The sequence below is a fragment of the Acinonyx jubatus genome, chromosome A3, assembly GCF_027475565.1.
Source record: "Acinonyx jubatus isolate Ajub_Pintada_27869175 chromosome A3, VMU_Ajub_asm_v1.0, whole genome shotgun sequence".
NCBI classification, from domain to species: Eukaryota; Metazoa; Chordata; class Mammalia; order Carnivora; family Felidae; genus Acinonyx; species Acinonyx jubatus.
In genome coordinates, this window is record NC_069388.1 from 72,622,258 (window position 1) to 72,641,922 (window position 19,665).

The window sequence follows — 19,665 nt, forward strand, 5'->3', positions numbered from 1 at the left end:
TGCTTTTCCTTGAGATAATCATCACATTTTATTATGCAACAGAAGTGTTTTATGCATACTTTTCATTTTGTCCTACAGAATATTAAAAAGAAATGTACTCAAGGGTCAAGACTCAATAAACTAACTTTTACTGCTTCACCAAGAACATTTTTTTTAATATTTATTTTTTGGGGGGAGAGAGAGAGAGAAACTGTGAGCAGGGGAGGAGCAGAGAGAGAGGGAGACAGAGAATCCCAAGGAGGCTCCACACTGTCAGCACAGAGCTGACTTGGGGCTCGAACTCAGGATCTGTGAGATCACAACCTGAGCCAAAATCAAGAGCCAGACACAACCAACTGAGCCACCCAGGTGCCCCTCACCAAGAACATTTTAAGTGAAACGTGATTTCTTTTAAACTCTAGGAACACAACAGTGTGAAAAATACGATGACTATCAGAGTACAATTTGGTACCATTCCTTGATTCAAGCTAAGGTGGCAACAGTTTTACCCACCTGTGCTTTTCCAACATAGGCCCCAAAGGCAAATTACATCTTAATATTATTATAAAACTAATTTTGACCTGGCAGACTGGCAGGGTCTGTTGGTCTCACTCTGAGATCCACTGTATTAAGTAAATCAATTCCTGTTCTTGGTATGGAGGCCTGAGGACTTAGTATTATGGCTAATCAGTACCTTCATCAAGTAACAGAACCTTCATTTATATGGTGGTCAACCACATAGCCAGTAACTAAAATAAAGTTTATAGCACCAATGAGCATCACTCATCTGTGATAGAACCTCCACCCACTGTCTTTAAACCTTATCATAGGTCAGAGAGGTTTGTTTAAATTTGTTTTCATCAGTATTTTGGGGTAGTATTTGCTCCAAATCCAGACAGTTCTAGAAACTCAAGAAATCTCAAACTGAGCTGATACCTAATTAGATATTTTCCTTGATTAGTGACAGACTTAACTAGTACAGCTTTCACTCACATACTATCAATTCAATAGAGAAAGAATTCTTAACCTGAAGTCCAAAAACCCTCCAAGGTAATTTCAATAGTGCCCTTAATTAATTACCAGTGACAGGTATCATGGTTATTTTGAGAAGCAAGAAAGCTCTCTAAAGTTAAAAAAAAAAAAAAAGCTTTAAAAAGTATTTTCCAAAGTACAATCACTTATTAACAAACTAAAATATACGGTCATAGAAATTTACCTCAAATAAGAAATTGTAAAATCCAGTAAGAAAATCCTTTTGCCGTCAATTCCTCTAATATTAAAAAAAGTTCCCATTCAGAATTACTCTAAGAATAAGAATGCTATTAAGAGCAGAATAAAAGTACCACAATATTGGTTTAATTTGTCCTTTTCAGTGTACCATAAAAGTACTCCCAAAGGGATCACAAACCTCCTCCATAATAAGCCTGCCAATTAAAAGAAAAATAAGATGGGGCATCTAGGTAGCTCAGTCGCTTGAGCGTCCAACTCTTGGTTTTGGCTCAGGTCATGGTCTCATGGTTCATGAATTCAAGCCCTGCATCAGGCTCTGTGCTAACAGCACAGAGTCTGTTTAGGATTTTCTCTCTCTCCTTCTCTCTCTATCCCTCCCCTGCTCACTTACTCTCTCAAAATAAATAAAACTTTAAAAAAAAAATTTTTTTAATAAAAACATAAAGGAAGATACTCATTCAAAAGGCACTGCTAGGGCACCTGGGTGGCTCAGTTGGTTTAGCATCCGACTTCGGCTCAGGTCATGATCTCTCTCACACACAGTTCGTGAGTTCGAGCCTCGTCTCAGGCTCTGTGCTGACAACTCAGAGCCTGGAGCCTGTTTCAGATTCTGTGTTTCCCTCACTCTCTGCCCCTCCCCCACTCACACTCTGTCTCTCTCTCAAAGATAAATAAACATTCAAAAGAAAATTTTTTTTTAAAGGCACTGCTAAAGACAGAAATGAAAGAAGAAATACAAGAAAAAGAAGTAGTAAAATAGAGAAAAAATGCCACACATACAAACCAAGTATTGCACTGGAAACAACATGATATGCTGGAAACCAAGTTAGAGGAGAGGTATACAAGCAGGGAAATATGGAATTATTAACAAACAAGTTAAAGGGATTCGTAGCAGGGTCTACAAATGGCTCAAGAGAAATAAACTGTTTTAGGGACCTCCAATTTAATAAAATTAAATTTAGAGGGGCGCTTGGGTGGCTCTGTCAGTTAAGCGTCTGACTTCGGCTCAGGTCATGATCTCACAGTTCGTAAGTTTGAGTCCCGCGTCGGGCTCTGTGCTGACAGCTCAGAGCCTGGAGCCTGCTTCACATTCTGTGTCTCCCTCTCTCTCTGCCCTTTCCCTGCTCATGCTCTGTCTCTCTCTGTCTCAAAAATAAACATTAAAAAAAAATTAAATTTAGAAAACAGAAGAATAAATGACCTAGGATTTTAGAATATTCTGAAAGTAGCTGAGCATGCAAAGTTGATAGATAATGGGATATTCAAAAGAAAAATGTACAATACTCAACAAATACTGGACTTAATCTATGCATTGGAGAATTAAAAATAAAAACAAAAGCTCTGGATAACTATGCAAAGACCAAAATTCCCTTCCAGAATAAATAACTCAGTAACACGCTATGTCTTCAGAATAAAGTATAAAACAAAATAATTATATGAATACTCTCAGATAACAAAAAAATTTACTGAGAACAGCACTGTCCAAACTCTGAAACACTGGTCTGAGTTCTTTCTATAAGCATAGACAGAAACTCTGAATCCTTATAATTAACAAGAGTGTAACACAAAGATGGCTAAATTCTAACAACCGACTAGTTAAAATGCAACTTAATCTTCAGGGAATTGTTAAATATCCTAGAGAAATTATATCCTATAAATGTAGACTTTAAAGCATTCTGACAGATCAAAAGAATTATAATAACACATCCTCAAAACTATTTTACTAAATATGAAAATGAAATATATACTTACAGTAATGAAAATATGAACAAGAGTATAAATACACAGCTATTGAAATGTTTCTCATATAAAATTAAGCATCATTGTCAAAACACATTGCTATATTACACATTTAAATGTTTCCAGTTGCAAGTCTAGAAAAATAAACTAAATGTCCTTATTTTTTCATGCATAATTAAGTATCCAAACTTAACATCCTTTTCTTGAGAAATACATAAGTTTAAGTCTGTCTGCTCAGCTTTAATCTTGACATATCATCCTTCATTCTTCCCTTTCACACACTATATCTAGAATTCCATCAATTCTTTTGCAAGTTCTTGAATGTGCTCCTCTTCTCCACTCACACAGCCCACACTGACTAGGACCTCACCACCATAAGCACAGATGACATCCATCACTACCCATCTATCTTCCTTACTTGTTCCTGCCTATTCTCCACCTTTGTTCCAAGTACTAATACAACGTAAGTTTCATTGATCTGCTCATGGAGTCTCAGTACCTGCAATGGTATACGTAGTATATGCTTAATAAACATTGGATGAACAAATAAAGTCCATACTTAATCTTTTCTACAAACTAATGCTAAAGTCATTTTCCTTGTATTTTAATTCCCTAATAAGTAATTTTAAATGGTTCTCAAATGCCTGCCATGTGCAGTTTAAATTATAATAGTTATTTTTTAAGTTTCCCATAATCTGGCCTACTCTACTTATGGAACTTTATATTCTACTATTTCCCAACTTGGATGAATCCTCTACCAAGGCTCGTCTCCTTACCACCTCCCAAATCATAAATATGCTTTTTCTTCATGCTGATTCCCTAGCTTAAAATACCCTCCTCTCCTCATCTATGGCTACCCAAGTCCAATCATTCTTCAAGGTTTAAATTAAATCTAACTTCCTCCCCTTGACTTCCCTGACTATCCATCCTATCTCTAGAGACCAAACCTGACTTCTAACTAATTTCTAAACAGCAGGGCTCCCTAATCTACCCACACTATCATACACACTCCATTTCACTCAAAAAACAAAAACAAAAAACAAAAAACCCACAAAAAACAAAAAACAAATAAATAACAAAAAGCAAACATACAAAATACATACAAATTAAAAAAGAAAAACAAACAAGCTAATAACAAGAGATTTGTTTCCAAATACATACTTGGGATCATTCACCATTCATTATAGATTCATCTTAATTATATACATTCAATACTTAACACAAAGACTTAAGTTGAAAACAAATGAGGTACTACAAGATTCTGAATCAATACTTGTACATATCCTATTTACAAAGATGGAAATACAGTTTAATTCACTTGCAAAGATTTAAAATGTGGAGTTGGAAAAAAATTAAAATAACCTTCAATTATGAGAAAACTCAACACTCCAATTTCCTTCAACATTCAAGTTAACTGAGAATTTACTGTGGTTTACCCTTTTTTTAACCAGTCTTGGCAAAACAGAATTGGAGTACTGCCTCCAGTGGTCTTTCCCCACAACTTCTCATCCTTCCCAATTCTGTAGTTTTGTTTTGTTTTGTTTTGTTTTTTTAATGTTTATTTATTTTGAGGGAGAGAACACACTCAACCTGGTGGGGGAGGGGCAGAGAGACAGGGAGAGAGAGAATCCCAAGCAGGCTCTGTGTTGACAGCAAGATGCTCAAAAGACTGAGCCACCCAGGCACCCCTCCACAATTCTGTAGTAATCCAAGTCTTAAGCAAGGACTAGGACCCATCACCTAAAACTAAACTATCTTCCGTGGTGCTCTGAAAGGAAATAGTCATTTCGTCAATGATATTATGGAGTTTACCATTTTTTTCTCACCTTCACTATGAAAGTAAATTACATTAAGAACACACCATTTTGTAAAATTTCCTGAAAAACTATTAAGATAGCCCACAAAATTTCCTGTTTAATACAAAAAGCATGGGTTTTTTTTATATGAAATTTATTGTCAAATTGGTTTCCATACAACACCCAGTGCTCATCCCAAAAGGTGCCCTCCTCAATACCCATCACCCACCCTCCCCTCCCTCCCACCCCCCTCCCCCATCAACCTTCAGTTTGTTCTCAGTTTTTAAGAGTCTCTTATGCTTTGGCTCTCTCCCTCTCTAACCTCTTTTTTTTCTTCCCCCCCCATGGACTTCTGTTAAGTTTCTCAGGATCCACATAAGAGTGAAAACATGGTATCTGTCTTTCTCTGTATGACTTATTTCACTTAGCATAACACTCTCCAGCTCCATCCACGTTGCTACAAAAGGCCATATTTCATTCTTTCTCATTGCCACATAGTACTCCATTGTGGATATAAACCACAATTTCTTTATCCATTCGTCAGTTGATGGACATTTAGGCTCTTTCCATAATTTGGCTATTGTTGAGAATGCTGCTACAAACATTGGGGTACAAGTGCCCCTATGCATCAGCACTCCTGTATCCCTTGGGTAAATTCCTAGCAGTGCATTGCTGGGCCATAGGGTAGGTCTATTTTTAATTTTTTGAGGAATCTCCAGTGTTTTCCAGAGCGGCTGCACCAGTTTGCATTCCCACCAACAGTGAAAGAGGGTTCCCGTTTTTCCACATCCTCTCCCGCATCTATAGTCTCCTGATTTGTTCATTTTAGCCACTCTGACTGGCATGAAGTGATATCTGAGTGTGGTTTTGATTTGTATTTCCCTGACGAGGAGCAACGTTGAGCATCTTTTCATGTGCCTGTTGGCCATCGGGATGTCTTCTTTAGAGAAGTGTCTATTCATGTTTTCTGCCCATTTCTTCACTGGATCATTTGTTTTTCGGGTGTGGAGTTTGGTGAGGTCTTTATAGATTTTGGATACTAGTCCACAAAGAGCATGTTAATATAAACATTACAATTGCCAGTCTTCTTCCTTCCTTACTGTTAAATTTTTCTTTAATTATAACACTGTTATAATTAGCTATTTATTTCCCAGCTTTCCACTTTAATTCAAAATACTCATTTCTACCTCTAGTGGTAATCAAAAGACCATTAACCTTATATATTTAAAAAAAAAGGAAATAAATTCCTTCTCAACTTTAGTTATTTTCACTATATTCTATTTTATCCACCCATTAGCATGGTCTAACCCTGGCCCTAAATCACCATTCAGAATTGCAACTTTCAAAATCTCAAACTCTGAAAATCCCCTATTCCATCTCTTCTCACCTTCTCTAATCCTACTCATCTTTCATCCTATTGCAACCTCTCTAATCTATCATCCTCGTCCTGATGACACTTGCTTTCCTCCTTCACTTTAATGCTCACACTCTATTCATTTCAACTATTCACCTGGATATCCAACCCTACATCTACATTATAGATCCCCAAATCTGAGAAAACTCTACAGATCTTTTTGTTAGTTTCTGCTAACAAATAATGCTTACCCAGCTAAGCATTATTGGGTAAGTTATTCAACCACACTGATTGGCTCCACTATAAATCTGTGGTTTCCAAATCGCAAATAAGCCATCAACCTCACATGACAATACATCTTTATGCAAGACAATTCGCCTTTAACTGACTCCCTTTGTGATCTCCTCCCAGGAGTCTTGTGAATTTTCCTACTTTTCCTCAAACTTCCAGCCTTTTAGTGTTATGGTTTCCTAGGATCTATCATCGGTTCCCTTCTGTATTTTTTCTGGCACCCATGTCCTTAGATTCTCATATCTCTATCTCTATTCTAGACCTTTTCCCTGAGCACCACCACACCTATGTATATCTATCCGCCCACAAGATACTTCTCATTGTTCACCAGACCCTCCAAAATAAACTCAGTACTTATTTTCTATACTTCCCCTCCCCTCAAATTTTCATCCTCTTGTATGTCTTACTTTACTAAGGGCACTACCATCTGCTCTTTACCCAAGTAAAAAGTGTGGCAGTCATCCCAGACTCATGCCTTTCTCATTCTTTGTATCAAATCAGTAACCAAGTCCCATCACTTTCATACTGTCTCTCTTCTATATCACTTCTACATAAATGCTGTTAATATCTCTATTCTTGCCTCCATAAGCACCAAATTTAATCCTTCTAAAATGCAAATGCTATCTGTTTCAATTCCTTTCATGATTTCAATAGCCTATATTACTGTTTTTCAAGCTGGAGTACAGTATGACACCTTTTTAAAAAACAAAATTATCAAGAATCTCTGAGCATTATCCTATAGATATATATCCTAAGAGTCCATGGACCCTGTATGAGAAAGTGACTTAAGAAACTAGTCTTATTCTATGAAAAAAAAATCAATTGTGAATTATCACTGCAAAAGAATTTCCTGTTTTTATTACCTCTTGAAAAAAATTTGAATTAATGAAATTAAAACACAAAATGAAATTTCCTAAATTACCACAGACCCTCCCCCCCCCAAGAATATCTGTGGACCTAGCTTAAGAAACACTAGTTATGATGGTTAATTTTATGTATCAACTTGGGTGGACCACAGTGCCCAGATATGTGGTCAAATATTGTTCTGGATGTTTCTTTCAATATGATTAACACATAAATCAATGGACTTTGAGTAAAGCAGATTACCCTCCGTGTGAGTGGACCTCATCCAGTCATTTGAAGGTGTTACTGGAACAAAGGCTGACCTCCTTGTAGCAAGCTCCCTTTGAACTCAATGCAATTCTTCCCTGAGTTTCCAACCCGCCTACCAGCCCGCCAGCCTGCCCCATCAGCTTTTAAACCAGCTAAACCTCCACAATCTCATGAGCCAATTCCTTAAAATAAATCTCTGTATACACACATACACACACACACACACACACAGCCCTTGGTAGCTCTATTTCTCCAAAAAGAATGTGAAGTAACACATGTCTCCACAGGAAAAAAATCCAACCTTCTTAACATGGTATCTAAGGACTGTCTCCCAATCCCCACCTCTTCAAACTCATCTCCTATGTGCAAGAAGCATACAATCTCTGCTTCGGCTGTGTAATACAACCTATAGTTATTTGAGTCTACTGTTTTTAGTCATATCTTCATGCCTTTTTTTATGCCATTTGCCTCCTACTCCAACTGTTTATGATTCCTATTTACCGAATTGGTCCTATTCAACTTTCATGTCCTAGTTCAAATTCTCCCTCTTCTAAGTGAATAATCACATCTCTCTTTGTGCCAACATTATTTCAAGAACATAATTCTACCATATAGCACATGTATCACACTGCAATTTATCTGCATGTTGTTCTCGTTACTAGTGAGGAAAGACCGTATCTTATTCAGCATCATATCCCCAATATCTAGCAGATAGTTTATCATATAGTGAGCACTCGGGAACTACTCACTGAATAAACTGACCTTTAAGGAAACTAGCTCTTCAGCCTTCTCATTCACTGAGTACTGTATTTTAGATCCTGACAAAACAGATCTCACCCTTGAGTGCCACTCTGGCCCTCCTCAGGCCATGCCCCTCACCACTGAGCAAGCAACCCATGGAAGCAAGAGGATATACCCATACATAGATGACACTGCAGTTACCTAGAACTCTGGAAATTCTTGCCCAAATACCTCTAACCCAATTACAGGGCCTGCACAGGACTCTTTCCTAGATCTGTCCTGAGGATGGACTATACAGATGTATGTATCACTGGGTCAAGGAGAGCTGTTTGGAAGAGCATGGGTCTTAGGCATGCCTACAGGATGCCCACAGGTATGCACATGAGACCCCTCTGTGGGGCTAGACAGAGCTAGGGATGTGGGGAGGAGGTTGAGCTCCACTATACTCTGATAAGAAACTGAGTTTTTGAATTCTAAATTACATAAATTCTAAATTTGAATCTTTCAAGTCATCATGAAGGTATATTTTTCAGATATACCTACTTTTCATGATAAAAGATCAGAACATAGTCAACAATTTCTTAGTCTGGTTTATAACCTTTAAATATTTAGGCCTATCGTGGTAAATGAATACTTGCCCTGAGTCTCACAAATGTCAGAATAAACTTGATGAGTTTCATCAACCTAGTTTTATTAATTATTGAACTAGCAAAATAGAGCTAAGATAGAATAGGAATAAAATCATGAAGAAAGAGAATACAGACATACCACATCTTATTGTGCTTCACTTTACTGCATGTTGTAGATAATTATGTTTTTCACAAATTGAAGGTTGATGACTGTTAATCAAGTCTGTTGGTGCCATTTTGCCATTTTTTTCCAATAGCTTTGCTTACTTTGTGTCTCTGTGCCACATTTTAGTAATTCTTGCAATATGTCAAACTTTTGATTCAATATTACTGTATTTATGATGGTGTAATCTTTGATGTTGGTATTGAAAATGTTCAGGGGTGCCACAAACCACACCCAAGTAATACAACCAACTAATCAACAAATGTGTGTGTTTTGACTGCTCCACCAACCAGCCTGATCCAGGAATTAAACATAACTCTCAAGGCAGTTTCTTCCTCTATACCACACCACCTTTCTAAAAGTAGCTAGCTTAGTGATTACAAAATTGAATATTAGGTATCTTTTAATATCAATTAAATCTCAATTATTTTTAAATATTGAAACTTTCTGCCTATAGTGGTACCAATCTATGTCACAAATCCTAAAAGAAGGTCAAATGCTGTTCTGAAAGAGTATAGTTAAGAACTGATGTATCCTGTGGGCACCTGGCTAGCTCAGTCAGTTGAGCATGAGATTCTTAATCTTGGCATCATGAGTTCAAGCCCCATGTTTGGTGGAGACATTACTTAAAAAAATAAATAAGTGGAGTGCCTGAGTGGCTCAGTCAGTTCAGCATTTGACTCTTGACTTCAGCTCAGGTCATGGTCTCATGTTTCTTGAGTTCGAGCCTCACATTGGGCTCTGTGCTGACAGTGCAGAGGCTGCTTAGGGTTCTCTCTCTCTCTCTCTCTCTCCTTCCCCTCCCCTGCTCTCTCTCTCAAAAAATAAACTAAAAAAATTTTATATATTTTTTTAATGTTTATTTTTGAGAGAGAGACAAAGACAGAGCATGAGTGGGGGAAGAGCAGGGAGAGAGGGGGACACAGAATCCAAAGCAGGCTCCAGGCTCAGAGCTGTCAGCACAGAGCCTGACATGGGGCTCGAACCCACAAACCGTGAGATCATGACCTGAGCTGAAGCCGGATGCTTAACCGACTAAACCACCCAGGCACCCTAAAAATTTTTTTTGAATAAATTTTAAAAAATAAAAATAAGAATTGTTCCTTTTTGAGTTTCCCATATTAATACACATTACAGAAAAAATTTTCAGTTTAAAAATTTAAAAATACTCCCATATATAGCAACTAGTTTCTGTTCTCTAGGTTCTCATCGCTTTTTGTAGCTTAACTAGATATGGCTCATACAGCAAATCAGACAATGACTATGGACTGCTCTTAAAGACATCAGTCCAATATAAGGCTGTGGACAAAAATCCCAATATTTGGACATGATCAGTAACATTATTGGAAACCAAACTGAAGTCACTGTATATTCTAATACCATTCAAAAGCATGGACTATGACTTGTTCTTACAAAGTCAACTCAAGCAAGACATAACATAGGTGGGGAAAATATTCAATAAAGGTAATTAAATAATGGAACAGAGAAAGAACAAAAGGAGAAATAGAAGACAAACTAAAAAGTAAAGCAAATTAAATTCTACAATACTAGAGTTTTCAAAATTTTTTAAGTTAATAAAATTATAAAATGTTTCATTTATTCCTTAACATTTAATGAAAACTTATACCAAATCTATGCTAGGTACTGGTGATACATAACAAAAACTTCTAGCCTCTAAATGCTAACTATCTAGTTGCTGCAGCACTTTTAACAATTTGGTAAAGATAGATATTAGATGATAGGGGAGAGAGCAATTAAGTCTCCCAAGGGACTTCAGAGGGTATTAAAGAATGAGTTAAAATTTGCTAGGCAAAAAAAAGGGAAAGGGCAGTGTAGGGAAAAATGATTATTATGATAATAGGAATAAAGCAAAGATCAATAGCTAACAATACCTGAATCTTGCTATATGCCAAGCATTGTACACAAATTATCCTATTTGATTCTCATAACTCTGTGATTCTTTTTATCCTGTTTATAAATGAAGAAATTGAGAAGTAACTTTCTAAAGATTTTATATCTACATAGATGTGATACCAATAGGAATTATATAAAACTAAGCTGTGAATGATCATTTGTTTGAAGAAACATAAAAAAGCAGGTTTGGCCTACTACACAACAATACTAATGACAGCAACCAGCACTGGGAATACAGTGGTCAACAAAACAGAAAATAGATACTATCTATACATTATTAGAGATTAAGTCTACTCCAGGAAGGAAACACTATCTTTCATCTCATAGATGTAGGAACCGAGATTTGGAAATTTAAGTTAATTGTTTAGGTCATAAACTAGTATGTAGCATAGTGAGAATTAAACCTTGTCTGACTCAAAGCCCAAATTCATCCTACTTTACCACATAACCTTGCTATTATTCATTCATTCAACAGTAGTATATCAAGTACCTACTGTATGTTAAGCATATGCTAGAAATAAAGATGAAAGAGATAATAGATGGTTTCAAGAAATTCACAGGTTAGTTAGTGGAGTCAAACATACCAAAAACTGCAATACAATGAGATAAATGCTATCAGACAAGAGTCATATATAAGTACATGTGATCACAGATTGAGAAGACAACTTGAAGAGGGGCAAGCCCAAAAGTAAGACCAGTCAGGGCTCCCACATTAATCCAAAAGTCAGGGACACATCTAAGAAAAATTTGGGAGGTAAATCACAAAACTTAGTTATAAGACAGCAACTATGACTGTATCATAAGTGTGTTTTTAAAAAAGCAGCAAACAAAAACAAAACTAAACAAAAACTATGAGGCCCAATGAGAAAACCTGAGATGACCACGCCAAAATTCAGAGTCAATGCCATACCTGGTAAGAAACCCATATATATATTTTAAAATATTTATTCATTTTTTGAGAGAGAGGGACAAGAGTGTGAGCAGGGGAGGAGCAGATAGAGAGAGAGACACAGAAGCCAAAGCAGGCTCCAGTCTATGAGCTGTCAGCACACAGCCTGACGTGGGGCTCGAACCCACGAACTGCAAGATCATGACCTGAGCCAAAGTCGGAGACTTAACCGAGTCACCTAGGTGCCCTGAAACTCATGTATTTTATAAGTCACTTTAGGGTCATTATAAAGTTAACACAACCTACTTTTGAATCTTATTTTTCTTTTTTTTTAATTGAAGTATAATTAACATACTTACTAGTTTCTGGTATACAGTATAATGATTCAACAACCCTATACATTATTCAGTGCTCATCAATGTAAGTGTACTCTTTCTTGATACCCTTTATCTATTTCATCGTCCCCAATCTACCTCTCCATACTTTCGAATCTTAAACACTCAAAGAACTAAGAAACACTTCTCAGTCAACTTCCTCTATTAGATAAATGACTTCTGCTAGGTATAGTTTATGAAGGTGCTTCTCAGGAAATACTTAAGGAGAATCTGCATGACCATGTGTCATTTAATTTTTTAAATTAAAAATGATTTTCATAGTAGAGGGCTCCTAAAGTTCCTTCAAGTTCAAGATTCTAAAAGAAGAAAAGCCAGAACAAGTATATAGTAATTGTCAGGTATTTCAAGTATAGATCTCTATAATTATCTAATGGGGCTGAATCATTTTTCTGACACCATTAATAATTTTCTCCATACTTAAAACCCTTATACATATATTCAACTGCTTAGGTAATATAAATAGCATACTTTTAAACTTTAGAATTATGAAATTCACAACCATGTCATAAATTCCTTAAAATTTCATAGCAAGTAATATGCAAAATGGGTTACGGAACTGCATGACATCTCAAACAAGAAAATGATTGTTTCTAGTGTCACCAAACCCTATGTGTGGTAACCAGAAGTGAGAAATAAAGATTTCATTTGGCTGAAATACAAAAATGCCCTGCAGCATACAGAAGAGCTGGCCCATCATTCCTAATCTCTAAAGAGCTTCCCCTTCCCCATTAGTTAAACAAGACTGATGCCATGTCACAAGCTCTTACAGAGATTCTTTGATTCAAGGAACTACTCAGTGAAATCCAGGATTTATCTCTGAATGCAGCGAATCCCAAGTCAGTGAACAGACTCCAAAATTATAAGGCAGAGTTGGTAAACAGGCATGAAGAAAATGTAAACAAAGTCCAAAATGGCAAATCCAAAGTCACTAATTAATATTCTCACTTTTAATAAAGACTGTAGATGAAAAAAATATATATACATAAGCTTTCTATAACAAAATTCTATGTCAAACTGAAAGCAGGAATAGCAAGACTGCCAGGCCAAAAGTGTAATTATAAGTATATAAACAGACTTCCACTTTGGCCAAGATGGAATGTCAGGAACCAAATTACTCTCCTGCTTGAAAAAACTAGAAAAAGAAGGACAAAATATATTGTGTTTTTCAAGGCAATGGACATGAAAAAGCAAAGGACAATAGATCCCTGATAGATGGGAAACATACAAGATGAGTCCTACCATTGCCCCAACTTATTACCTTGAAAGGGTTCCTAGGCCATAGAACAGGGATGGGGAACCCCGACAGAGCAATTACCTCCCTGAATTGAGGAGACAGAACTTAATCTAGAGACAACAAGGTGACTGTCATATACAAGGTAGAGTACATAAGAGTAGAAAAGTTCACAGAAAAACCCAGAGATCTGCAGAAGGTATCCCTCAAGTCTTCAGCTGAGTACTTATTAGCATATACATGTGAGGCAACTACCCAAGAACAGTGGGGGGTCGGGAGGGTGGGTACGGATAAGAGGGAATACCACCCAGAGCTCACACAGGTCCAGAAATAGCTCCTGTTCCTACCATGAGAGTACTCAGAAGGGTTTTGCCAATAGAGTAACAAAGTAGTACAGCCTGATACAACTTAAAAGCAGGACCTGAGAGATCAAACTGTTTCCAAGTAATTTAATGTATCCCAGAAGAAAGTTCAAGAATATGTAATGAAAAACAAAAATATCCAGCACCCCACAAGGTAAAATTCCAAATGTCTATCATCCAATCAAAAATTACCAGGCATGCAAAAGCAAAGAAACGCAATCCTTTATGAGGAGAAAAATCGATCAAAACCAATCCAGAAATGATACAGATAGAATTTGTAGAAATAAATATTAATCCAGTTATAACTGTACTCTATATATTCAAGTGGCTAGAGAAAAGACAAAGCATGAAAGCTATACACATGTGAAATACAAAAAGAACTCTATTTCTAGAATAGAATCATAATGTCTGAAATGAAAAAGAAGCTGGATGGAATTAACAGCAAATTAAACATTACAGAAGAAAAGATTAATGAAGTTGAAGACGTAGCAAAATTATCCAAAATGAAACACAGAAGACTGAAAAAACATGAACACAACATCAGTGAACATCAAATAGCCTGATTTACATGTAACTGGGACTTCCAAAAGGGGAAGTGGGGGCAAGAATATATACACACACACACACACTTATATATTCTAATATAAATATTTGTTTCTAAAAATAAAAAACAGCCAAAAATTTTCTGAATTTGTTAAGAACCACACACCCACAGATCCTAGAAGCTCAACAAACTCCAAGCAAAACACACATGAAAAAAAATAGTTTCATTTTAGAAAGGGTTCTCACTCACAAATTCTGTAAACAAATTTAATCTAGAGATGACTTAGACTAAGGCTACCTTTTAGGTTAACTTACTGGGTACAGTTCAACTGACAATTTAATAGAGTAGATTAAATCAAACATTAACTCGAATAAAGTACTTAACAGAAATCTTAATGATTTTAAAGTTAGCAAAATACAGCTTTAAAAACAATGCATATTTTGTTCCCCTATTAGGTAAATAATTAATTAAAATACATTTATCTTATTTAAGCAAATTATTTTTTAAAAAGCTAAAGACTACTTCTTCCTTTTTTTCTAATTTTCTTTCCCTTTAATTTATATAGGTCATTCAGAACAGAATTAGGACACTGAAAAAACTTTTAAAGAAACTGAGAGGTGGAACTGAAAACAGAAGTAGATTTGAGGTTTGGAATGGAGCTAGTCCTCTCCCCACCCTCCCCCCCCAAAACAACCTGGCAACCACTATTTTGAAACACCATTACTTTCAAAATATACATATATATTTTTAAATATAAAGTTGCACTCAATTCCACTCAAAGTGGAAACAAGTGTCTGTTTTTAGTACCTTGGCTAACTATTCAGGGCTCAAAAAAATCTAAATATTTTTTGGAAAAAGAATCATTCAAATAAAAAACACTGAAGTGGAAAACTAAAGGTGTCTGGCTGGCTCACTCAGTAGAGGATGCAACTCTTAATCTCAGGGTCATGAGTTTAAGCCCCACGTTGGGCATGAAACCTACTTTAAAAATAATTAAATAAAAAAGTAAATTTAAAAAAAGTGGAAAACTAAAGTATTTTCCTATTTTGTAAATACACCTATTTTTTTTAAGGTTCAGCATACAAATTCAAAATTCTCCATCTAAAAACAAGAGAGGGAACAAGTTCTGAGTATCTACTGTAATGGCTACCCTTCCTGTCATGTGTGTTCCCTAAAATAGAAGTCAATTTAATTATTCTACCCTTTTGCTTATGAAATAGTGGGATATTTCAAAGTTAAAAAAATAGTTCCACTGGGAGAGCTGCCAAAAATATATTTACTGTCCATGGAAATAATTGTCTACATTCCTTTTTCCTTTCTTAAGAAAAAAAATATACACACATTTAGTGCCTATACAAATAAAACACCTATGGAAGCACATAGTAGTACAATGCTTCTCTGTAGGATCAATACATACATGAAAAACAACACACAAATCTCTTTGAGCACACAGACTACCAATATCTCTGGGCACACAGACTGAGAAGTTACACTGGAACATTTATGGTTTTGACTTCTACCTCTTCTTTTATTTAAAAAATCTAAAAAGAAACATAATTTCCTACAAAATACAGAAATGACACTTCATGTGATTATTCACAGTGGACTTATTCCTTAGTAACAATTATTTATTAATAATGCACTAAACTCCCACATACATAAAAGGTTAAGAATGCTTTGAAATTGAAGGTTCCAAACTACGCTTGTAATCAGATTCTATTCAAGAGAGATTAGGCTAAATACACATTATTTTGAACACAACAATAACATTCAGAGTTTGATACCCTATGCTGATGTACTTAGAAAGCTTACACTGATGTACTTAGCTTGAATGCTACAATACCTATAATGATAAAAATGGTTTTTATTTCACTGATCTACCAATATGATTTGGATATTCAACTCCCATCTTAAAAGTACTTCTCTACTTAATACAAACCCAAGTATCATAAACATAAAAGACAAAGATTTGCCTACTAAAATCATTATCTAGTTGTCATCAAGATGTCAGTTACCCGCATTTCAAAACTAGCTTTAAAAATACTTTAAAATGATCCCCCCAATATTAATCTAACAATTCACATAATAATCTAATCAGACTTGAGTTACTGTACCCATTTAAATTACTTGCCACAGCAACAGTTCTCACCAATCAGAACTGTTATTTGAAATTCTTTTTTTTGAAATCTGTTATTACTTCACCAGTTTCAAAATCTCAGCCACTTATTTTTAGATACAAGGGTTAAGAAGACATTTCTGCATCTAATACACATAACTTCACAGTAAAGGCTTTATTCCCCCTTAGGAAACTATTCCCATATTCTCTTTTCTCTATTTACCAATTAGAGGACACAACGTGATTTGGATTTCAACCCTTAAAGACAGTAAGTGACAATATACGGTTTGCAGAATGAAAAATTAAAGTTTCACAATTTTAATAGGCGTAATTACTAGACTGTGATAAATGGGCTGGGCAGGTAAGATTATCACTCCTTTCAAGGTCCAATTCTTAAACCACCTGAATTCTTCTGGCCAAAGCAATTAGGAGCTTAAAACATAAAATCTCTAAGTTTACAGTATGCCCTTTTTCAAAGAAAACAAGTTACCCTAGTAAAGAAAAGAACACTTACATTTGGAGCATGACCTGGTTCAAGAATACCCCATCAACCAAAGCCACATATTCATCCAGGTTGGTCCCATTTCCTGCAGCCAGAGGTCCAAACGTTTTAACCTAGAACGGAATGATCGTCAGGACACGAACGCCCATCTCCATCTCTGCAGCCACAAATAATGCAGCAAAAGATACAATAAATAACACCCTACTTACCCAAGTGACCAAGGGGCTGGTCATAAACTGCTCCAGGAGGGGAGTAAAAATTTCGTTCTCCATTTTACAGATAATGTATTTGAAAAAGGGAACTACCACAAAAATACGCCTAGGGAATTGATCACTAAACGTTGAAGAAGTAAGTAGAAATCAGTGAAAGTCCATTTTGGCACAGGAAGAAAATCCCATCGTGGAGGGGAGAAAAACTCTCCCTCCTCAAAAAACACCCCAGAGGGGAACAAGCCGAAATCCCGAGAAGCGGCTTCGACAGCAGCCACGAGCGGCAGCTTGCGCTGGAAATGTCTGTACCGGGCGAGGAGGGGCAGAGAAAAGGCATCTGGAGGAGGAGGAAGGGAAAGGGGGCTGGAGCAGCAAGACAAAAAGCCCGTCAAGGTTGCCCAGCTCCTGGAGGAGCCAGACCAGCGAAGCTGCCCGCAATGAATTAATCCCAACGTGGGCTAAATGAAATACCAGGTTAGATAGTATGTTGAGGGTTCCGAGCGGCCAACAGGCTCGACCTCCGCGTCCCGCTCAACACGTTCCACCCACCAGTGGGCATGGAGCCGCTACGACCCGCGGAGCCTCGCCTGCCCGCAGCCCCTCACCAACGACAGGCAGGGCTCGCCCCTTCCCCCCGAACAGACACCATCCCTCCGCCGACCTCAAGCCTCGCTTCCAGCCCCCTTCCCCTCCCGGGGGGTGGGGGCTTGAATGTGTGTCCCTAACCCCCCAGTTTCCTCAGCCCCGTAGCCTTTTCAGCGCGCCTCTGTGAAGCCCTGGCACAAAGTCACCACCGCGCTCCAGCCTCCTCCACCGCCCTCTCTGGAGGAGCCGGAGTAACGGCCTCAGAACCGCAGTGCCGCATCACACCCCGCTCCACGCCGCCCAACCAGTGCCGTGAACCCTCCGTCAAAGGGAGCGCGCTTCTCCCTCCGCGCCCATATCCTTCCGCCGACTCTCCGCCCCTCCCGCGCCGCAGCCTCTGGATTGTGGGAGAAGAAAACCGCTGCATGAGCGCGCTCCCGAACGAGCGCGCCCCCGGGGACGGCCCCGCCGCCGCCCAGATTTTGGCGGCGGGCGCAGGCGTGGACGCGCGCTCCATGCAGCTGCTGCGGTGGCCGGCCCTAGCTCGCGCCCAGGACTGTTGCCAGGGCATGGGGGGCGGGGATGGGGAAGGCAGAGGAAGGGGTCTGTCTGCTTGGTCGCTCATGCTTAATTATGGTTTATTTCCTCCCCGAGTGCCTTCTTTGATGTGTGAAGGAGAGGGAACGAAATCCTTCTCTTTTAGACATGAGGGATGCAGACAGCCTTTTTCGGACAGTTTGATTTGATCTGTTCAGCGTGCTTTTTGCCCGCAAAGAGTAGAAAAAATGCAGCAAATAGCAAAGGAGGGACTTGAGCCTCAAACTTGGTTTTATTTTTTTCTTCTTCTCCTTTTAAAAATCCAGTCCACTAAAACATGAATGCTTTTCAAAGTTGCAAGTGAATGTAGTAGGATTTTAAATAACCAAAGCTATCTTTCAACACGTTGGTTTTCCCTGATGGGAGCAAACGTGGTTCAGACAATGTTGCTTGACTATTTGGCCATTGAAAAAAAATCTAAACAAAATCAAGAACTACTAAAAGGAAACATTTGGAAATCATCCAAGTTGGGTGACAAACAGATTACATACTTGTCATAAATCTCTATGCGATGCACGACTGGAATCATCAAAGTAATTTTAACAGTTCCCCAGCAAAATCCCTCATTTTGAAGGAACATAAAAATCTTTTCCCTGGTACAAAAGGGGCATGTAAAACAATTTTTTTTGAGAAAATAAAGATAGTATTACAGTTTTGCTGTGTGTGTTGTTTACATAAATCTATTTTGAATACGTGATATTTTAAAAAGTAGCAGGAAAAATGTTTTATAACACTAAGTTATGATACAGAAAATTTTCTTGATTAGGTGAGATCCTGGGCTCTAGAGTCTTCCTGCCTGCTTCAAATCCAGGCTCTGATACTTACCAGTTGCGTGAGCCTCGGCAAGTAAGTGAACTTCTCTGCTTTACTCTCTTCAAAGCGGGACTAATAATAGGGTTAAATTAAATGGCAACCTATAGTGAGTGCTCCATAAATATTATTGATGTTTTCATCATTATTTCCCCCAAATGAAGGATATTTAGGAAAAAAACTTGAAATGTAACCTTCCTACTTTAGTTACAGGAGAAAGGATCTTGCTGTGGAGACCAGAGAAATGCCCTTCCAAAATTGTCTTAATTAAAAGGAGGTTGCATTGATGTGGCACTTTGCAAGTTGTGTACATAGTAGAATCTCGCATTACCTGACCAGTACGCAGCTTTGGGTCATACTGATTGCTAGCAATCTTTTCCTTCTGCTCTTGATTTTTTCTTTCTTTTTTCTTTAAATGTTTATTTTTGAGAAAGCACATGCGCATGAGAGAGGGCAGAAAGGGAGACAGCGAATC

The 19,665-nt window shown here is 37.5% G+C and overlaps 1 protein-coding gene across 7 annotated transcripts in view; it reads right to left on the reverse strand.

Annotated features, from left to right (window-relative positions):
* The window catches only part of CCDC88A (coiled-coil domain containing 88A), a 134,635-nt gene extending 116,543 nt beyond the window's left edge, over nucleotides 1-18,092 (reverse strand). For all 7 annotated transcript variants that reach the window (XM_053200618.1, XM_027072427.2, XM_027072426.2 and 4 more), the window contains exons 1-2: nucleotides 17,199-18,092; nucleotides 17,002-17,102 (exon numbers count right to left, since the gene is read on the reverse strand). In XM_053200618.1, the coding sequence (XP_053056593.1) occupies nucleotides 17,002-17,102; nucleotides 17,199-17,261 (164 nt within the window). In that variant the 5' untranslated portion in view covers nucleotides 17,262-18,092. The remainder of the gene's footprint in view (nucleotides 1-17,001; nucleotides 17,103-17,198) is intronic.
* Between the last annotated feature and the right edge of the window lie 1,573 nt (nucleotides 18,093-19,665).